The 22,402-nt window shown below is 43.7% G+C and overlaps 1 protein-coding gene across 1 annotated transcript; it reads left to right on the top strand.

Moving 5' to 3' along the window:
- The first annotated feature begins 6,857 nt into the window (after positions 1-6,857).
- On the top strand, positions 6,858-19,886 carry LOC117348625 (immunoglobulin superfamily containing leucine-rich repeat protein-like). Its single transcript, XM_033920950.1, has 2 exons — positions 6,858-6,965; positions 18,518-19,886. Exon 2 carries the CDS (start codon positions 18,523-18,525, stop codon positions 19,753-19,755), a length of 1,233 nt encoding a protein of 410 aa, XP_033776841.1. The 5' UTR covers positions 6,858-6,965; positions 18,518-18,522; the 3' UTR covers positions 19,756-19,886.
- The last annotated feature ends 2,516 nt before the right edge of the window (positions 19,887-22,402 follow it).

Below are 22,402 nucleotides of genomic sequence, written 5' to 3'. Positions count from 1 at the left end.
TTATTATTATTTGTTCCCTTTTAATAATACACATCCAGGGTTGGGATACCTTAAAATATTTATTGTGGAGGGATATTGTTGGAGGTGATATGGGGGGGGAGGGGTTGATATATATATATATTTGATATGAAAAACAATATGATTGAATATTAAGTGATGTTAAAGTATAAAATGTTTCTATATTATGCTGCACTTATTGTTAGTTTTAAAATGAATAAAAAATTGGGGGAGAAAAAAAAGAATCGGGTAGGTGCCTCTTACCTACTTCGTGGATTTTTGGGGTTATTTTTTTTCAATTATTGAGGTTATTAAAGGGATTTGGCCAATTATCTCCTCCTTATACTAAGCCGCGGTAGAGGTTTCTGCCGCAGCCCAGAGCGCAAAATGCCCCAATGCTCATAGAATTCCTCTAACGCGGCGTACTAAAAGAGGGCCTAAATTAAATGCCCTTTAGAGAATCTGCCCTCCGTGTTTAAGTGGCAAGTGAAAAAGAACATGGGACAAACCAGGAAAAATGTTGTGTACAAAAGCTCCCAATAGAAATGCTCCAAAATCCTCCACATATTGAATGGACATTTTTGCTTTGTTTTGCGTGAGCATTGTAGAATTCTTCCAATTTGACTCGAAAAATCCCTGATGAGAACCGCCTCGAACTCTAGTTAATGAGGATTTAGCAGGATATGGCATAATGTAGTGTGAACAACACAGGGAGAGCAGCCTTATAAAACAGAATGAAAGACACCCTTTAAAAGTACCGTATTTTCACACATATAACGCGCGCGTTATACACGATTTTTACAAACCGTGCATAACCTTGTGCGTTATACGCGTGAGCGCGCTTTACAACTTTTTTTTTACATAGTTACCCCCCGACGTCCGATTCACCCCCCCGCAGGACCGCTTGAACCCCCACCCCGAAGGACCGCTCGCACGCACTCCCACCCACACCCGCACCCCCACCCCGAAGGACCGCTCGCACCCCCACAGCCTCCCGACCCCCCCATCATGTAGAAGCTCCTACCGTTGTCCTGCTGCTTCCTCTTGGCGGGTCCCGGCCCTTCTGTGAGCCCTGCGTCTGCGCTGCTTCCTCTTCCGGCAGTCCCGCCCTTTCTCTGATGTCAGAGAAAGGGCGGGACTACCGGAAGAGGAAGAAGCGCAGAGGCAGGGCTCACAGAAGGGCCGGGACCACCAAGAGGAAGCAGCAGGACAATGGTTGGAGCTTCTACATGATAGGGGGGGTTTGGGAGGCTGTGGGGGTGCGAGCGGTCCTTCGGGGTGGGGGTGCGGGTGGGAGTGCGTGCGAGCGGTCCTTCGGGGTGGGGGTGTGAGCGGTCCTGCAGGGGAGGGGGTGAATTGGACGTCGGAGGGGGGCATCAGGCTTTCAGGGTGGGAACAGGACTTCAAGGGAGAGAGGAGAGTCGGGGCGGGCGAAAGGAGAGTCGGGGTGGCCAGAGGAGAGTCGGGGCGGGGCGAAAGGAGAGTCGGGCGGCGACGAGAGAGTCGGGGCGGCATGCGCGGTATACGGGTGTGTGCGGTATATAAAAATTTATTTACATAAATTACAGTTTCCCACGCGCTATACCCGTGTGCGCATTTTACACGGGTGCGTGGTATATGAGTGAAAATACGGTAAATGCATCGTTTGGCTTTGGTTACACAAGGAATTCGGTTAAGTTGGAAAGTTTCTGTGAATGGTTAATAGAATTTCTGCAAAGCCATTTTCTTATGGGTTGGACATTACTCTCCTGAACTCCCTCTGTTTCTCTCTCTGGCAGCATTTGAACACACTTGTATGAGAAACAGCTTGTTAAAAATGTTAGAGCCAGAGTTTGTTTATACAGCAGCAAGGACCTGCGCCAGAGAAGGGATGCTAGAAAGTTTCAGGGGAAAACAGACACCACATGTTTCATGTTCCCCTGCAACTCTTGTGTTTCTTAAGGAAACAGTGACACATGCCTTTAGGGCTCCCCAGGCGTTGCTGTGAGCGCTTAGCTCAGTAGTACTGTGTCCAGTGAGGAGGTTGAAAATGAGTCCCAGTTTACTTTCTGATCCCAGTTAACGAAAAGCAAAAACGATTAAGCAACTGGATACTGAATCATATGAAAAATGGAATAATTCTCTTTCACTCGCAAACCCCCCCCCCCCAACAACCTCCATAGAAATCACTACAGAGCTGGACATTGCAGTTCAGCACTTGGATATCCCCTGAGGAATATATATAGGGGATATCCAAGTGCTGAACTGTAATGTCCAGCTCTGTGTATATATATCTATCTATCTAATATAATAAAAGCCTAAGCGCACATGCGCACTCTTACCAGCGTGTTCTGTTTTCTGTGCGCTGTAGGGCCCCGCAGGTAGGAGTGCGCATGCGCGCTTATCATGCGCACCTCTCTCTCTCTCTCCTGAGGCGGATGTCGGCCGCCGCAGCTGTCGGCGTCTGCAGGCCGCCACGGCTGTTGGCATCTGCAGGCTGTCGGCATCTGCATGCCGCGGCCGCCTGCAGGCTGTGGCGGCTGTTGGCGTCTGCAGGCCACGGCGGCTTGAGGCGGCTGTCGGCAGAGGGCAGACACGAGGTAAGGGGGTGCTGCTGGACAGGAGAAGAGATGGGGGGAGGGAGGGAAAGGAAGGGAGGCCTGCTGCTGGACCGGGGAGCAGGTAAGGGGTGCTGCTGGACAGGGGAAGAGACGGGGGGGAAGAAAAAGGAAGAGAAGTCTACTGCTGGACGGGGGAGCAGGAAAGAGGTACTAGGGGGGGAAGAAAAAGGAAGGGAGACCTACTGCTGGATGGGGGAGCAGGAAAGAGGTGCTGATGGACAGGGGAAGAGATGGGGGGGAGAAAAAGGAAGGGAGGCCTACTGCTGGACAGGGGGACAGGAAAGAGGTGCTGCTGGACAGGGGGGAGATTAAAAAAAGGGAGAAGGGCTGCTGCTGGATAAGGGGAGCAGTGAAGGGGTGGTGGTGGACACAGGGAAGGTAAAAGGAAGGGAGAATGGGTGGACAGCAGAGGAAAAAGAAAGACAGAAATACAGAAAGCGGCTAAGGAGAGAGAGAGAAAGAAATAAAGACAGACACACACACATATATTCTAGCACCCGTTAATGTAACGGGCTATAAGACTAGTATATATATATATATATATATATACACACAAGTTGTGCACACACTGTCATATTTTGGTTGCATTAGTATAAATTGAAATGAACTAATGTATTGTTATTGAAGGAATGAACTGTTATGATATTTCTATGGAGGGTCTTTTGCCAGTGAACGAGAATTAGCTCATTTTTCATGTGAACAATTGAATTCTGATTGAGTTTGCACACATATGGGCTTCTGAGGCTTTTTCCTCCATATTTTGGTTTTGTCTGGTGATTTTGATCGCATTTCTTAGTGAGATCTTTGGGGCTTTTTTTAAAAATCAGATAAGAACATAAGAACTGCTTAATGGGAGAGGCCGTAGGTCCATCAAGTCCAGTACACTTCTCCCTCCGTATTCGCTGTGATAGGGGATTAACAGAACCGCAAATACTGAAAAACCGCGAATAACTTTTTTATATGTTATTTTCTGCTTTCTATTAAAAACCATTGTGAATATGGTGAAACCGTGAATATCATGGTAGGAGACCTGGCCTGTTCCTGAAGAAGAGGCAAAACACGGTGAACAAAGTGCTGGGAATCAGCGATTTTCTCTGTAAACGCTTGGAATCAGCGATTTCTGTATGCAAGCTGATGTAATTTGGGGGGGGGGAGGAGCCAGCAAGCTATAAACCGTGAATAATCGAATCCGCAAATACGGAGGGAGAAATGTATCCTGTTTCCAACCATGACCAACCCAGGTCACAAGTACCTAGCAGGATCTCAAAACACTAAAACACATTTTGTGCTGCTTATCCAAGAAATAAGCAGTGGCTGCCCTCAAATCCATCTTAATGGCTTATGGAGATGGATTTGGAGAAATCCATTACTTATTTCCGAGGAGAGAGAACTCAGAAAACATTAGACTCACTCCCGGGGAGGAGCGCTCATCTCTTTTCTGATGTCTGAAGAAAAAGGGTCACCTTTCAAAGCTAATCAAACAGTGCACTAACCTCCCCCGCTTTTACAACATCAGAAGCAGTGCAAAATATTTAGCGCGTCAACCTGCGCTAAAAAGCGCTTCCACAGTTTTATAAAAGGGGGGAGGGTAAGTTATTTCAATAAAAACGGTATTAGCTTTATTCTTTTTGTTTTCTGTATTTCTTTTAATTCTATATATTATCTCAAATAGTGGACAAATTACATTACATTACATTAGGGATTTCTATTCCGTCATTACCTCGCAGTTCAAGGCGGATTACAAAAGAATTATCAAGGAAGTATTTCAAAAAGATCTTACCAAAAAGAGATTTGGTCATTTTCAAAGAGAGTAAGAAATGAGTATGGTTATTTGTTTAGGGTAGTTGGCTTTAGTGTTTGATACTTGCGTTGTTATTTCTTTTCCAGGGATTTCTTGAAGAGTATGGTCTTTATTTCTTTTCTAAAAGTTTTGAAAGAGTTTTTGAGGTTGAAAGGTAGAGTTTTGGCTCTAGAGGCATCTTTCTATCTGAAATTTCCTTGTAAATGTTTAGTCAAGTTACAAGATGTTGAATATGTTTTGGGGATCCCATTCAATTACAACAATTTTTAGTTGCTAGAGAACAGAAATAAGTTTAATTTTTTTGTTGTTTCATTCCTAAAAATTAAGAGGAGAACACAGATCCCTATTATAGTAAGGAATGATTCAAGGCTCGCAAAGGTGAACTGAGAATCTTTTCCTTTATCTTTTCTTATACTTTATTGTTGAAATTGTATCAAGTCTCCCCTTTTAGTGGGCTTAAAAAGGAATTATGTATGATTGATTATGTATTTTGTTCTGGTGATCCCTTTTTTTCCCCCTTGTATTATTGGATAATGTATTATTCAAATTATAATAATAAAAAACTTATTGAACAGAAAAGTTTTGTAGTCTAGGGATGCCGTCAGTAGACTGGCTATTTGGTTGTCTAGTTTGGCTGCTTGAGTGGCTAGTACAAAAACAGCTACCACTCCATTTCACTTAGATATATCTGCTAAAATGCATATCTAATTAGTAAGAGACAGGGGCTACAAGGACTCCCTTACATATATCACGTGTACAATTGACATATCTGAGGCTTCTACCCTGTTTCTCTGAAAATAAGACCGATCCTGAAAATAAGCCCTAGCAGGATTTTGAAAGATGCTCCTAATATAAGCCCTACCCCCAAAATAAGCCTTAGTTAAGATCGACCCCCGAAGCCCCCCCCTCCAAGGTTCAAGTTTATTTAAAATTTCTTATACCGCTCAATCAAACTTCTGAGCAGTGTACAATAAAAATACAGCTTTTGTCATATGAAATAGGATTAAGCATTTAACTAATAAAATCTACATAATAAGTTCAAACAATGACAAACAGAAACAAATGGGAAAAGAGGAGGAACTACGAGAGGGAGGGGGAGGAAAATGCCTTCTGCAGTCCCCCCTTAATGTACCTGACACTCCCTGACTCCATCCCTGACACTAGTGCTGCCTGATTTGCTAAAAAAATAAATTGGACTCGTGGATTCAGCAACCCCCACCCCTGCTGCTTTAGGAGGCCTCGGAGCGGAGGTATGTCAGTCGCACGGTGGGAGGGTCGGTGGGGTTCTGCTGCACAAGGGGATGGGTGAGAGGGGAGGAAAATGCTGCACATGGGGGGTGGGGGAGGAAAGAGGAAGAATTGGGGGTGGAGGAGAGATAATTGTTGTATATGAAAAAAATAAGACATTCCCAAAATTAATATGACGCTGTCTTATTGTCGGGGAAACAGGGTAGTATGAATATGCAATGCTTCTTGTTGTTCCTGCAGAGAAACTTCTGGTTACCAGAAACAAAGGCTATAATCCTGGTCATTGATGACACGTGAATGTAAACTCGGCTTTCCATCCCAGGTTCTGTCCCATGCCCACTGACCTGCAGGACTGTGTGGATCTTTCTGGAGGCAGACCCACACCACAAGTGTCTGCAGACCATTATTTGGGTCTGGGGGGGTATAATAAAATGGTAAGGATATGCAAAGTCATAAAACTTATTACAATACAAGGCAAAGGTAAATACACAAATACAGTCATGTACAGCAAAGGCAAAAGCCAGAAAAAAAACCTCCCAAACCAGAAAAAACATCCGAGCCCCCCCTAGAGGGCCCTCACATGGATGCAAGAAGAACTGCAGGGGACAGGGGCAACAGGCAAATTAGGCCTTCATGACAAACATGCCTAGACCCCAACCACTAATTTTAAGTAAGCCCCCTTACACGCACACCCAACACTCCCATACGCAGACACACCAACCACCATAAACATATGTTTTAAAAAACCCCAAAACAACCCAACAACTTATTACAGTAGTTTAAAAAAAAACACAAAAAAACAGTCATTAAAAACAAAACAAAACACAGTGAGGTATTATACCATTACCCCTTCCACAAGCTCCACTGGTGTGCGGAGAGGCAGCAAACATTTAAAAATGCTAAATAACCCTATATGGAGAGAATTCTTTTATCATTTGTCCTTTTTTAGGGGATGTGCAGGGGGGACTTGTGACCCCAGGTGGATGCTGGGCTCAGTGGAACTTGCTTTGGCCCAGCAGGGCTTTTCTTCTGTGTTTGTGTTTTCAAGTCCTAACTCAGTCATGGGCTGTCACAGAGCATTAGATAATTGGTTTTCTAAACTGGGCTTGAACATTACTTGTAATATATTCCTTAAGTGAATTACTTCCTTTCTTGCATAACAGTCCAAAAGTAGAACTTTTTTTTTTTTCTTTCTTTCTCTATTTGTGTGTGTGGAGTGCGCAGAGCTGTCAGGACCTTTTCCTTGTTTACAAAATCCATCCCATTACGAAAGACGGCTTTGTGCTGGAAGACGGAAAGAAGCTGAGAATTAAACAGAGGTACCCCAAATTTTGAAGAGGCTTATTACTTTTAGAAAAAAAAAAAAAAAGTCATCAGCAATAAAAGTAGTTTTCTTATTTGATCTACATTTTAAGTATAACTAAGTGACAATAGAGATAAATTAGATCTGCCTAGAAAGGTATGGGAGAGGGGGTAAACTTTCATCTTTTTGAGAATAGAAGAAAGTTATCTTATGCTCTGAATGTGTTTCTTTTGTGAGAGGTGCAGAAAGGTGAGAGGTGAGAAAACGGTCTCATAATTCAATATCAGCTCTTTTGTAAGTGTAAAGTTAAGAATACACTCGTATATTGCATGCTCTCGGCTTCATTGCTTTTGCTGTAGGTTTAGTAATTGAACTTTTGTGCAGTAAACTGAGCAGAACAGAAAAATAAAACCCAGAGAAATGCAGGGGGGGTGGAGGGGAAGAGAAAGTGAGAGTGACAGTAAAAGAGGATAGAGAACAACGAACAACGAAAGAGTACAAGGAGAACCCCCCCCCCCACCCCCGTAAGAAAGTAACAGAAGAGACAGAGAAAAAGTATAATTTAATTGTTGGTGTGGAAAAGAAGGATAGGGATTTAACTCTTTTTCAGTACTGTAGTTTCAGTACTGTAGGTCCATTCAGATATTTTCCTGTCCCTGCAGGGCTAAGTGACTAGCCCAAGGTCATAAAGATCAGCACGGGAATTTAAGCTTGGATTCACTGGTTCTCAGGCTGCTCCTCCACTATACAGTTAGAAGAAAAGTTTAAAAAAATGTTGATGAGAGATTAGACATTTGCAAGATGCTGCCTTTATTAAGTCTCTGAATTTTAAAGTTTTTAAAAAATACATATTGGCAGTAGCAGTAAGATTTGACCTCTGTGATGAAACTCAAACAGCAAAATGTTTACCCCACCCCCCACTCCTCCCCAGCTTCCCAAAAATATTTCCCCCATAATCCCACGACCTGAAGTCCTCCCCTTAAATTATCATAGTTGGACAGATCAAACTGGGCAAGCCTCAGTCACTCCTACTAGAGAATGACACGGTGACAAAATTCATCACCATTCCTGTCCCCGCGGATAACTGCGGGAAATAATCCCATGTCATTTTCTAGTGTCTATTTCAACCTCGGTCCTTCTACACCAGCATTCTTCAGAGCAAAGCTTGCGGGTCAGTGGTTGTGACCATTCATACTCTGATTCTTATGGGAGCCAAGGATAATGAAGCCATTGTGACATCACTGATGTGATTGGTTCTTAGGCACTGGTGGAATGAGGCATTATGACATCACAATATCTGCTCTGGATACCAGAGACTGTCATTCTGTAGTGTCTGTTTCAACCTCAGTCCTTCTACACCAGAATTGTTCAGAGCAAAGCTTGCGGGTCAGTGGTTGTGGCCATTCATACTCTGATTCTTATGTGAGCCAAGGATAATGAAGCCATTGTGACATCACTGATGTGATTGGCTCTTAGGCACTGGTGGAATGAGGCATTATGACATCACAATATCTGCTCTGGATACCAGAGACTGTCATTCTGTAGTGTCTGTTTCAACCTCAGTCCTTCTACACCAGCATTCTTCAAAGCAAAGCTTGCGGGTCAGTGGTTGTGGTCATTCATACTCTGATTCTTCCCTCTCTCTTTAAAGAATCACATGAAGATGGTTTCCTGCGGTTATCCGCGGGGCCGGGAACGGTGATGAATTTTGTCACCGTGTCATTCTCTAACTCCTACCCTATCAGTGCTGTCCTCCAAACTGGTTCCAGGGTAGTTTAATATTTTTAAATGTTGCAATGGCGAGACAGGAGTTGAGTAGGGATTACTTTTGTCCCATTTGCACCCTGGAGAAGGAGGATGTGAGGTATTTGTGGCACAGGTGTAATCAAGGGAGCAGGCGGGAAATTAGAAAACAACCAACCAAACAAAATGTTCATTTTCTTTTAAAAAAAACTAATGAAGTGTTGACATTTTCTATTTCTTTATATCTGAGCCATAAGAACTGGTGAAGTCTATGAAATGAACAGAAAAGCATGATAAAACAAAAAAAAAGTAATGGCATTTTTTTATTTTATATTTTTCAATTTTAGCACCTGTAATTTTAAACAGCCTGCATTCTTTGCAAATAATGGGCAGTAGAATCAAAATACAACCACCACCACCAAAAAGAATGAAAAACATTTTTGAATTAATTTATTTTTATTTTAAAAATGTGTATTCTGCTTATAATGTAAGTGGATTACAGCATTTACATACATAAATCCAGTTATAAATGAAATGAAATCCCCCATGAACCTGTCTCCCTCTTAGAAAATGAAACAAAAAGAAACAAAATGGAAGACAGCAGACGTACATTAGAGAATGACACGGGGACATATTTTTTCCCCCATCCCTGCGGGAACTCATTTTCCCATCCCGTACCTGCAAGTTCTTTTCCTGCCCCTGCCCCATTTCTGCAAGCTCCATCCTCATCTGCACAAACCTCAAACACTTTAACATCATAAGTAGCAACATTCTAGAGCTCAGATTGTGATGTCACAATGCCTCATTCCACCAATGCCTAAGCTCCGTCCTCATCTGCACAAGCCTCAAACACTTTAAAATCACAAGTATCAATGTTCTAGAGCTCAGATTGTGATGTCATAATGCTTCATTCCACCAATGCCTAAGCTCCGTCCTCATCTGCACAAACCTCAATCACTTAAAAATCATAAGTATTCGAGGCTTGTGTGGTTAAAGCAGAGCTTACAGGAATGGGGCAGGGACAGCGACATCAACAGAACTCACGGGGATAGGAAGGGGAAATTGAGTTCCTGCAGGGATGGGGACAAATTTGGCCCCATGTCATTTTCTAGTTTGAGGCTTGTGCAGATGAGGACAGAGCTTGCAGGAATGGGGCAGGGACAGATAAAAAACTCATGGGGATGGGATGAGAAAATGAGTTCCCGTGGGGCTGGGGGAAAATGTGTCCTCATGTCATTTTCTAATGTACATCCCTACTGAGGAACCTTTATGAGGCAAAGAGGGAGAAAACCTGCCAGGGAAAAGGAGGAAAATAGCAAGACAAAGAATACAAATAGAGTTAAAAACAACAACATGAGAATGAGAGAAGAAAACAATGGAAAAGAAACAAGAAAAGTAGTGTGACTATGTGCTTGAAATAGAAAGATGGACGTCAGCACCAGGGGATTGCCCATTTTATTGCCATTTCTGTACCGTGTAATTTTATTTTGCTGTTTTAGTTTAACCACTTTGAAGGTTAATTCAATCAGGAGCCATACAAAGTTAGCAGCATGCATACATATGAATGCCAGTGTTCCAGACATTTATGCATGTATGAATACATATGTATACATGACAGTAATCTGGCTCTGTGCTATTCTGTAAGTATGTGCATATGTCCAATACCGTGCACTTTGTAGGTGGGTGTTCATATGAACAAAGTCTGAGTGGAGCATGGTTGGGGCACACACATATGCACATACGCTTTTTTCCCCTACAAACCCAAAACAATCTCTCAAGCAATCCCAACACCCCCCTCTCACATCCCCTCCCCTCTCAACCCCGCTTACATTCCCTCCCCTACCCTTTCTTCTGCAACATTCCCCTCACACATTTTTAATTCACTGAATGTCCAGCCTTCTTTCGATGTGAACCGCCTAGAAGTCATCTGACTATGGTGGTATAGAAAAATAAAGTTATTATATTATTATTATTATTATTATTATTATTATTAATACTAGAAGTTATGTGACTATTTCCCAAATCTAGGCATTGGCATTTATATCAGATCTATGGTCACATTAATATTATATAAAGGAAAGCAAGCACTGGCCTCTATTTCCATGTCCCACACAGTACTCACTCTCCTTTAAGCTTGGGGCCAGCATAGAAGATGGTAGGAGGAAGAAGACCTCCAATTGAGGAGGGAAGGGGAGATGAGATGAGTTGCTGGCCAAATTGAGGGAAGTCTGATGGAAAAGAAGGATGTTAGCCATCTTGGGGGAGGAGTTAGAGAGGGGAAGAGGGATTCTGCCCATCTTTGTGGGGGAGGGAAGAGAAGGGAAGAGTGATGCTGGCTAGCCTGGGGGGGGGAGGGGGAGATAGAAAAGGGAAGAGGGGCAGGGATCAAAGAGGAGGAGGGGTGCCGGTGCCCCCACCAACATGGCATCTGGGGTGGACCGCTCCCCCCCTTACTACGTCACTGTGTGTACATGATAGAGAGTGAAAAAGCAACTACATTGAGGTTATACGGAATTCCACAGCTATCCAAGAAATATTTTACATAGTCAGGAACAATCTAGAATTCTTCATTCCCCATATGAGGACCAGAGCCAATTTCATTTGGTCAGATAAGCTACAGAGGGTGCAGAGAACAGAAACTAAGTCAAAGTATCCTTTTTCTTCATTTTCTGCTTACTAATAACATTTCTGGTCAATTTTTCTGAAGACAGCAAATGTATAACTTCCTCCAGGCTGTGCATGCGCCTTAATGTATAAAAAGCTCACCGGGGCCTAAGTTTTGTGAAATATGCCTTCATCAGAAAGACATGCAGTTACTCAGTTCATGTTTTGGTGAACTTTGCTGAAGTTGGAAAAGCGCAGAGAGCAGAAATGTGTTTATATAGCAGCAACGACTTGAAGTGCTTCCAAAAAAACTAGAGGCTGCTATGAGGAAATAAACAATACTCTCAAATAATGTGATTTAGTAAAGGTTGATGTTTATTGAGATTGTAAGTAAAGAAAATTAACTTGGCGTCCGTTGAAGATCACCAGACGAGCTCGTTGACTCATTTTGTCCCTAAGACACCTCGTTTAGCTTCACAAATCATTTCTGTTCTTCATGGAAGCTCCCTGATCTCCAGCCCCTACACAAACCCTGCACACCATCTTTTTATCTTCTTCCCATTAGTCCCCATCCCTCTCTCCAGCAGTCATGGACTCTTAACGTTCTCTCCTGTCTCCTTCTCAGCCTCCCACTCATTTCTCACCCAAGCTATTCTTCAGCCCCTACCTCCTACCTGGTCCCCACCACCATCTTTCATACCACACCGTCTGTTTCATATCCTGCCTTGGCAGGCGACAGCGGCAGCTCAGCCTTTTGGAGCACTGATGACGTGTTCTCCGTTCTTCTTTTATCCTGCACTAGATGGGCTCATCACATGCCCTGCCGGTTCCTCTTCCCCTTCTTTAGAGCAGTGGGTAATGTCAGAACCTGGCCAGGAACAGTGTGCGCTGTCTTCCTGGGGGCTCTCATTCTCGCCTCACAAAGAAGAGTCAGTGGGTGAGTGATGGAAGAGCACTGCAGCAGAACATGTCCTTGTTGGGACCCCTTCGTGTGACTAGATAACTGGCAAGAGGGAGATAATAGAGGCAAGGGGTAGAGCTGTGCCGTCAAATGCATCCTTAAAGCCTAACATTACATTACATTAGTGATTTCTATTCCGCCATTACCTTGCAGTTCAAGGCGAATTACATTCAAACTAAAAACAAGAATTACATTCAAAATTTGAAAGAATAGAATAAGCGATGACATAAAAATTTTAAGGTAATAAAAAAAAACCCCGTTGGGTAAAGAGTTACCAACTGGAAGTAGAAGTCTTTAGGAGATAATAATAGGGTGAATTACAGTCCATTCTTGTTATTCACAGTAGTATGGTTCACGAAAATGCTGTGTCTATGGGAAAATAAAGGTTAGGTTCCATCTGTACACATCGCACCTCAAAACTGCAGAAAATGAATAAAGGATATTATTAGGAAAAAAAGGTTAGGTTCCTGCATGGGACAGCACATAGAGTAGCTGTAGATACTTGTAATTCACTCTATGGAAGCTAGGGGGCCATATCTGGAAGCACGGTAGAAGAGCGGGACTTGGGTGTGATTGTATGTGATAATTTTAAAATGCCCTCTTCATAAAATATTGTTTCTGACCAATCATCCTTCTCAAAAATTGATGGACTGTATATGAATGAATTACTTCTCCTTATTTTAAACATCTCAATTGAATACTTTGATAACCAATCTAGAGGAGTAATTCATTCATATACAGTTCATCAATTGTTGAGAAGGATGGTTTTAAAATGGCCAAGCAGATTGAAAAGGTGATGGCGAAAGCTAGAAGGATACTAGGTTGCATAGGAAGAGATATGGCCAGTAGGAAAAAGGAGGTATTGTTGCCCCTGTATAAGACTCCGGTGAGACTTAATTTAGAATAGTGTGTATAATTCTGGAGGCCGCACCTTCAAAAAGTTATAAAAAGGATGGAGTCAGTCCAGAGGAAGCCTACTAAAATGGTGTGTGGTATTCATCATAAGGCATATAGCGACAGGCTTAAAGATCTCAATATGTATACTTTTGAGCAGGGGTGTCAAACTCAGTCACATTAAGAGGCCGAAATCCAAAACACAGATTAAGTCGCAGGCCAGACCCCGCTCAATCTTCACCCCAGACTCCGCCCCCATAATAGTACTAATTGTAACACCATTTTTTCCATTCATTTTTCATATATACACACACAATATAATCTTATTAACAACACACAATGATTAACCACAAATTTAAACTACACAAAACACACTGTATGCTTCTCAACATTCATTCCTACCAGAACACAGATAACCCCTATGCAAATATGGGACCAAAAACTAAAAGTACTAATATATACAAACCAAACCCTAAGATTCAAGACTCTGCATGCAGTACAACCCCAGAGAAAAAGAAACAAATGCATTTTTTCTTGAACAGTGCAAAATATAGACAGCAGATGTAAATTCTCAAAATTGACACAATTCAATCACTAACTTGAAATTAAAATCATTCCCCCTACTGTTGTTGTTTCTCTCCTTCCATGCTGTGCCTCCCTCTGACGGGTGTCTTACCTTCTGGCCGGCTCCCGCTTGGCCGTTTTATGTGGCCCATGGTGCAAAGCAGTGCTTTCATTGCCGCCCCCGGTGTTATTTTCTTGCCGGCTCCTTCCTCCTCACTGCTGCAGTGTGCACAAAGCCGCAGGTAGCAGCTCCTCGCACGTCCCACGCTTCATCCAGAAGCATTGTCTCTGACGTTGTGACGTTGGGATGCGCGTAGGAGCCACTGCCCGCGGCTTTGTGCACACTGCAGCAGTAAGGAGGAGGGAGCCGGCCAGAAGATAACACCGGGAACGGCAATGAAAATGCTGCACCGCATGCCGGGCCGCATAAAACAGCCATGTGGGCTGGATTCGGCCCGCAAGCCTTGAGTTTGACACCTGTGCTTTAGAGGAAAGGCGGGAGAGGGGAGATATGATAGAGACGTTTAAATACCTACGTGGTGTAAATGCACATGAGTCGAGTCTCTTTCAATTGAAAGGAAGCTCTGGAATGAGAGGGCATAGGATGAAGTTAAGAGGCGATAGGCTCCGGAGTAATCAAAGGAAATACTTTTTTACAGAAAGGGTGGTAGATGCATAGAATAGTCTTCCAGAAGAAGTGGTGGAGATAGGCATGGGATAGGCATGTGGGATCTCTCAAAGAGCGAAAGAGATAATGGGCAGACTAGATGGGCCATTTGGCCTTTTTCTGGCGTCATGTTTCTATGTTAAACACCAAACTGTGAGTTAAAGTGAAAGTAAAGAAGGCTGTTTTTGGAAGAGTAGGTCCGCGAATATGCAAACACATGGCATGAATGGCAAATAGCGGTCACAATGGATGCAGCCTCAGATACGTGCATCGGGAGCGCTTGAATAACAAGAACGGTCAGTACTGTACTGAGCTCCATCCTAGACTCTGTTAATATACAGCCTGAAACACTGCTGCAAGTTCTGTCCCATACCCAGTATATAAATAGCCTGATGCACTACATTGAGCTATATCCCAGAGCTCCATAAGCTACCCTATTTCTGAGTGCCCACATACTCTTTAAGGATTTCATCCTTGCTCTCCTTCCCAATCCCTCATTTTCTTCCCCAATCCCTGAGCTCTCAAGGTTACCTGGAGAGCTCCCTTCCCAAGTCCTGAGATCCCATGCTCCCCCGGAGTCCCCACTTGTTCCCCTCATCTCTTGAAATCCTTGTTTCTCAGCTCTCACCTTCATGATCCAGCACTAGGTCTCTGCATTCAGTACTGCTAGCTACTGGTGCGTCTTTTCCCCTTGCAGAGCTGTAGCAAAAGCAGTTCAGCTCCAGATGCAATTCATAGTGTTTGTACTCTCTCAAACCCCTCTGCTGATCCCTGCTCTTCTCTCCTTTCATCCCATCCAATCTGATCCCCACTTATTTTTTCATCTTTCTCTTCTATATTTTAGCTTTCCTGATGTAACTCCATCCTTAATGTGGTCTAGGCATCTGCCTAGAATGATTATGCCTAGGATAGTTGGACAAGACAGGTGCATACTACTATGTACTGGTTGGGACCAGGATTTACTTGGAGGCCAAGTAAGCTCTGCACCAGACTTTACACAATGATGAATACCATACCAGTTCTTTTGCTGAAACCAGAACCTTCACTCTTCTTCAGCTGATGATGGTACAGCTTCAGTCTTTTCAAACAGATGGCCAACTATTTACAATAGCTTTTCTCTTCTCTTTGTTTCTCACATCCACCCACGGATAGGTGAGGGCTAGGCTTTGTTTGCACAGTTCAAGAGCTGGTATACTTAAGCAGATGTTATCAACACTTAATTCGTTGGTCAACATTTACAGGCTTCTTGCTATCTGCCTAGGGCAGGGGTAGACAATTCTGGTCCGCGAGAGCAGGAGCCAGGTCAGGTTTTCAGGATCTCCATCATGAATATGTATGAGATGGATTTGCATGCACTGCCTCCTTGAGATGCAGATCTATCTCATGCATATTTATTGTGGATATCCTGAAAACCTGACCTGGCTCCGGCTCTCACGGACCGGAATTGCCTACCCCTGGCCTAGGGTTACCACATGGCTCCAGGAAAAAAAGGATGGATTGAGACATCTGGGTTTTACTTTCATTGAAAGCCATGGAAGTAACCAAGGGGTTATGGTCCTGGCTAGCTGGAATAGGATTTGGGGCCTGGTGACATCTTCCTCTGGATCCTCTTCAGCCAGTCCAGTGACCATTCTTGACACCGGGGCCAAAGCTACAACCCACCCATGGCTACTCCCTTGTAATACAGAATATTGTTCTAAGTGAAGCTCAGCTAATTATAGCCCTGGTCCAGGAGCTTGAGAGCACATCACTGCATCAGAAGCTTGGATGAAGCAAGGGGGTAGAGAAGCAAACGGATGAATGAAAGTACCAAATTTAATAATAATATGCAGGTTGATGGTCAACAGATAAGGTTGTCACCGAGGAACATGGTGGTGCTATGATAGTTCCACTCGCATTTGTCATTAGTTTACATGACATGGTTGCCGGAGCACTGAGCACATCACACAATATGGTTATGTCATTAAAGGGATAGTTAATCATTTGAATATCTTCTGCATTTAAAAGTTTTTGAATAAAAGTGCCAACATAAAAAGCATACAGTACCCTTACCAGCACATAATATCCAGATGTTTGAGGTTCATGTGTTCTGCATATTCTGTTGAAGGCCATTTTCATCTTAATTTCTCAGTCTTCCTTCTCCAAGTCAGAATAAATGTACTCAATAAGACATTATTCTGCAAAGATTTCAGCTACAGAAGATTATTGCAAAAACTAGTGTTTTAGCCCGTTACATTAACGGGTGCTAGTAAAGCCTCCTTCCCTCACATGTCCCCTATTTTCAGCCCCAGCTCTAAACCCATTTTTACCCCCCCCCCAGCCCCCTTCTCCCAACTGTTCTCTTTCTGCCCGAGCCCCTTTTCTCACCAGCAGCATTTCCCTCCCCACTCTACTTCCCTGTCCAACAGCACCTCTTCCCTGCTTCCCCTGTCCCTCTTCATTGCTCCCCCGGTCCAGTAGCACCTCTTCCCTGCTCCCCTGATCCAGCAGCACCTCTTCCCTGCTGCCCCTGTCCCTCTTCATTGCTCCCCTGGCCCAGTAGCACCTCTTTCCTGCTCCCCCCGTCCAGCAGCACCTCTTCCCTGCTCTCCCTGTCCCTCTTCATTGCTTCCCCAGCCCAGTAGCACCTCTTCCCTGCTCCCCTTGTCCCTCTTCCCTGCTCCCCGGTTCAGTAGTAACTCTTCCCTGCTCCCCCTGTTCCTCTTCCCTGCTCCAGCAGCACCCCTTACCTGTTTCCCCAGTCCAGTATGCAGCATTGTGAGCCTCACGGCCGGCTTTTGCGAACCTCGTAGACCGCTCTGCCCCTCGGAAGTAACGTTCCCTCTGACGTGATCGCATATGTCAGAGGGAACGTTCTACTGAGGTGCTATGCGGCCTGCGAAGTTTGATACAGCTGGCCGCGATCCTCACGGGAGCAGCACCCAACCCTCAGCGGCTCGAAGTCCTCCTCCTGGCAGCCGCCGCTCTGCACCGCCTTTCATAAACCTTAGCACGCATGCGCACTCTGCTGACCGCAGAACTACAGATCAGGGATCAGGGAACACGGCGGTAAGAGTGCGCATGCACGCTTAGCATTTTATTATAGTAGATTCCATAGATTAACACTATTATTGCCAGACATGATGGTATAATACAAAATATAATTGCAGGAATTAATATGCTAGCAATCCTCTCTTTCAGCCCTCCCCCTGCCTACGGTCTGCCAGCTCCTACTCCTTTCTTGGTCTACTGCTAATTATGGCTTTCTCCCCTCTAGAGATGGCTAGCAGCATTAGCAATTTGTATATTGCTGCCTGCACCGTTCTCAGAGCCTTCCCTCTGCCATGTTCAGCCCCTGTGGAAGCAGGAAGAAATATGGGGGGGGGGGGGGGGGGAGAACATGGCAAAGGGAAGGCGCTAGGAACAGCGAAGGCAGTGTTATGTGAATCGCAAATGCTGCCTAGTCACATCTAGAAGGAAGGAAGCCATGTTTCAAGATAGGTCATGGGGAGGTTTGAGAGATCTGGGGAACTGCCAGACTGAGGATAGAGGGCTGAGAGAGAGAAAGGAGACGACTGACCTAGGAGCAGAGATTGGGGGGGGGGGGGGGGGGGGGAGAGAAATGAGATGTGCTGGATAAATGGGAGGTGGAAGACAATGCCATGGACAGGGTGTTGGGCCAGATGGAAATTGTGGTTTCCACCCTGTTATTGCCTGCAACGGGGTTGAACTGCTCCCACCACCTCACCCTTGGTATACCACTGGTGGCATCATTGCCAAAAATGATGACATATATTGATTAAAAGGCAATATGGGAGCAATTTTATAAATTGGTGCCAAGATGTATGTGCTACAATGAGGCACATCTAAGTCATGATAGAAAACTAGTGCAGAGCCACTTTGGCATACCAAAAGTTAGGTGTGCCATCTTATGTCAACATCAATGGCTGGTGTAGGTTGGTGCATCTAAGTATACTATGCAACTGATAGTATTCTATAAGTTGCATGTATTGCTTGATGACATGCCTGTGACATGTCCATGCTCCACCCATGTGTTTGCCTCCCCTTGCAGTTTCACACTAAGTGATTTAGATGCACTGGTTACGGAATAGTGTCTAGCACTTACTTTGGGGTCTTTTTGTGTTTGTTTCTCTAGGAAAGATGTATCAGGCATTTGCTTTTTTTTCTACCTTATGGATTCTTTTCTTGAGAGTGACCTATGGATGTCCAGACGTCTGCATCTGCTCCACCACATATCAAAGCCTGGCTGCCAATTGTGCCTACCGTTCTCTTCAGGTAGTACCCACTGGCTTTCCTTCTAATTTGAAACAGTTGAGTCTTTCTTCCAACAGCTTAACCGCACTGGAGAGGAACAGCTTTGCAGAGGTCGCTCAGCTCACATCCTTGTGGCTTGCATACAACACAATCCATTCCATTGAGAAGGGCAGCTTTGAGGTTCTGGCATTGCTGAAGAGTTTGGATGTTAGTGAGAACCAAATTGTAGACTTTCCATGGGAAGATCTGAAAAATCTCACTTCCCTGCAAGTGCTGAAAATGGACCACAACCACATGGTGTATCTTCCTAGAGATGCCTTCCACACCTTAAAAGAACTTAGGTACTTGCAGATCAGTGACAACAAATTCACTACCATTTTGGAAGGAACTTTTGATTCTCTGAGTTCATTGTCTTCTCTTCAGATCTATAGTAACCCGTTTAATTGTACCTGCCACCTTATGTGGATAAAGACCCTCACTGAGAATACCCTGATCTCCATTCCAGAAAGAGAGCGCATTGTTTGTTCCACACCTGAAAATCTCAAAGGTATACAACTGCAGAAACTCCCTAACCCGCAGTGTTTAGCGCCATCAGTTCACTTAACCTACCATCCACTGCTGAACAACACCGAACTATATGATAGATCTAGGCTCATGCTCAACTGTAATGTCACAGGGAAACCACAGCCAGTCATAAGATGGAAAATCCAGGCCTCAAGCCAACTCATTGAGATCAGTGAACCATACATGTTGGAAGCAAGGAATGACATGCTGCTTAAACCATCCAAACAGAGCACAGAAAGTTTTCTTGTTTTTAAAAACGGGACTCTAGTCATTCCTCGTCTGAGCAAGCAAGAAGAAGGGGTTTACACCTGTCTGGCCACCAACGAGTTGGGAAGTAGTGAGCAGTCCATCAGTGTGGCTGCGGCTAGTTCCCCAAAGTTTCAGCTCTCTGGAAGAAAAACATGCGATGATAACGAAAGAGATTTATTTCCACATGGCCAGAACGTGGTGATAATTTACCAGACCGGTGATGGAATGAAGGGTGGTGGAGGAATCTCACTCTGTGTACCCCCTTGGCTATGGTTCCTTGCTCTGTTTATTTTGATTTTTAACTAGGACCATGGAAGACCCCATGACTGTTTATTTCAAATATTTCATCATAGACATTTTCCAGCAGCAGTAGGGTTGCTCTATTTTAGCAAGAACTAGACTAGGCAGACCATTACATAAATATTCTTAATGAGGAATAGAGGACAAAACAAATCTTTATCAAAACACAACCAGCTCCATTAAAACATCACAATACAGTACCAATGTGGGGTTCAATCAGCTTTCCAATTTTTACCGAAGCAGAGGAAAAAGCTTCAGAATTTTACATAAGCACCATTTTCTGCCTCTTTCAGTTCCATAACCAGCATTTAAAAAAACTTCCACCAGTGGTTAATTCTTTGTTAGCTTTAACACAATATCAATGAACTATACATATTCCATATAATTACTAATCAGAAACTTTAATGGGAACATCAAACAAGCTCATGACTTAGCTGTAGCATCACAGTTATAATCTCCCAATAAGGCCCTTGTTTTGCAAAAAACCTCCCGCTTCTTGAAGATACAACTGGATCATAAAGGGAACCGCAGGCAAGAGAAGACAGCATAACTAGAGAGACAGCACAGAGGTCAATCATCCTACAACCGGCACCAGCCTAGGTCCAAAATAATATTGCGGAACTTGCCACTGTTGCCATGTCTTCCCCACCCAATCCCATTCGATGATCCTCACTCCTTATCAGCTGCTGTCATCACTGCTATTGTTATTGCTGCCCACTGGAACCTGCAGGAGGAAAACTAGAAAAGAAAAGATGATTCATCCTCCTACTGCTGACTAATTGGTGGTAGCAGTGGGATGGGTGAGTTTGAGATTGGCTGGAAGGTGACAAATACAGAGCTGAGATCAGGAAAATAGGAATTTAGACGGGAGGTGAAAAAGAAAGGAATACTTAGAATTGGGGATCCAAAGGTGAGAAGACAAGAAATGCATGGCTAGGGAGAAGTGAAGATGGTGGGTGGAACTGGGATCAAATGGGAGAACAGTAAATGGGATGTCCATAGATCAAGCAGCATAAAATCTGCTTTACTACTTGGGATCTAGCTAGGTACTTGGGACCTGGGTTGGCCACTGTTGGAAACAGAATTCTGGGCTTGATGGACCTTTGGTCTGTCCCCAGTATGGCAACTCTTATGTTCTTAACTATAGGACAGTCAAGCCATTGTGACATCATTGATGAGTTGGCTCTTAGGCATTGGTGGAATGAGGCATTATGACATCACAATCTCATCTCTGGAATGTTGCTACACTTTGGGTTTCTGCCAGGTACTTGGGACCTGGATTGGCCACTGTTAGAAACAGGATACTGGAATTGATGGACCGTCGATCTGTCTCAGTATGGCAATTCTTATGTTCTTAAGGGATAAGTACCAAAAGATGGGGAGGGGGAAGATGTGGAAACAGTATGGTATTTGAATAAAGAGAAAAATGGGATGGAGAATGTGGGAAAAGGATTGATGGAAAAGGAGAGATGAAAGAAGAGGTAGAAGGGATAGAAATGGCATAATTGCAAGGAGTAGTAAGGGAGACCGATGGAGAAATTGAGAGGAAGTTTATTTTTGGCATAAGAATAAAAGTTAAATTTTATGAATGTGAGGGGTCTGGAAGGAAACAGTAAGAGAGAGAAGTAAACAGGCTGGACTCAAATAGAGAGGGAGACGAAGACAGGACCCTAGAGTGTGTGAGAGTGCCAGATGTGGAAGAAAATGGTTATGCAAGATATGAAAAATGTGGGAAAAGAGAGAACGGTGAGTTGATAGATATCAAATTAGATGGAAAGATACGTGAAAAAAGGAGAAGAAATACATAAAATGAATCGTCATCGATCTAAGAAGTAGGACAGGAAGCAGAGATCAGATCAGATCCCAGAGGAGACGGATGCATTTAGATTATGTTTTATTAGTTGTACTGTGTTTTGTTTTTTGTTTATTATGTATATTTTAATTTTGTATTCTACCTAGAATTTTAAGAAAGAGTAGATCATAAATAAAACAAATAAACAAACCGTATAATGAGGAAAGAAAAGAAGTATTATTTTCCTTCTGGAAATTTCATTTTCGGTTTTTTCAACATAATAACATTATTATACGTGGGCATTGCAATTTCTTAAAGTGTTTAGCAAGGGGGAAGCAGCACTCAAAAGTGCGTGTCGTTGTGGGTAGGGGAGATTTCGAACAGAGAAGAGGTCTCTATACTTATGATCACAACTGTTTGCCCAGGAGCAGTGAACACCTGTACACACCCACAAAAAAATTGAGCAGTGCATTGCTTTTCTGAAGCTGCAGAAAACCAATGTTCATTTGAAAATGAATGTGCCCTTATTATGTGCAGCCGATAGAATAACTCGCCTGTCGCATCCCCACCTAGCACTACCAATTCCAGGCCCAAATCAGGGATCCCCTCATATCTCTGCCACAGCAAGGTTTCCCACACCTGTCCTGGTGATTTTCTGGCTATCCTCTAAGACAGGGCTGCCCAAATCCGGTCCTCGAGATTTAATTTAATTCTTATATACCGCTAATAACCGTGAGGTTTCTAAGCGGTTTACAAAATTGATGCATTAAAAGATACAATAAATAAAAATAAATAAGATAGGTACTTGGAAATTCCCTAACTGTCCCAAAGGCTCACAATCTAACTAAAGTACCTGAAGAA

The sequence above is a fragment of the Geotrypetes seraphini genome, chromosome 14, assembly GCF_902459505.1.
Source record: "Geotrypetes seraphini chromosome 14, aGeoSer1.1, whole genome shotgun sequence".
NCBI lineage: Eukaryota > Metazoa > Chordata > Amphibia > Gymnophiona > Dermophiidae > Geotrypetes > Geotrypetes seraphini.
The sequence above is the reverse complement of the archived record's forward strand: the minus strand, read 5'-3'. Positions and strand labels throughout refer to the sequence as shown.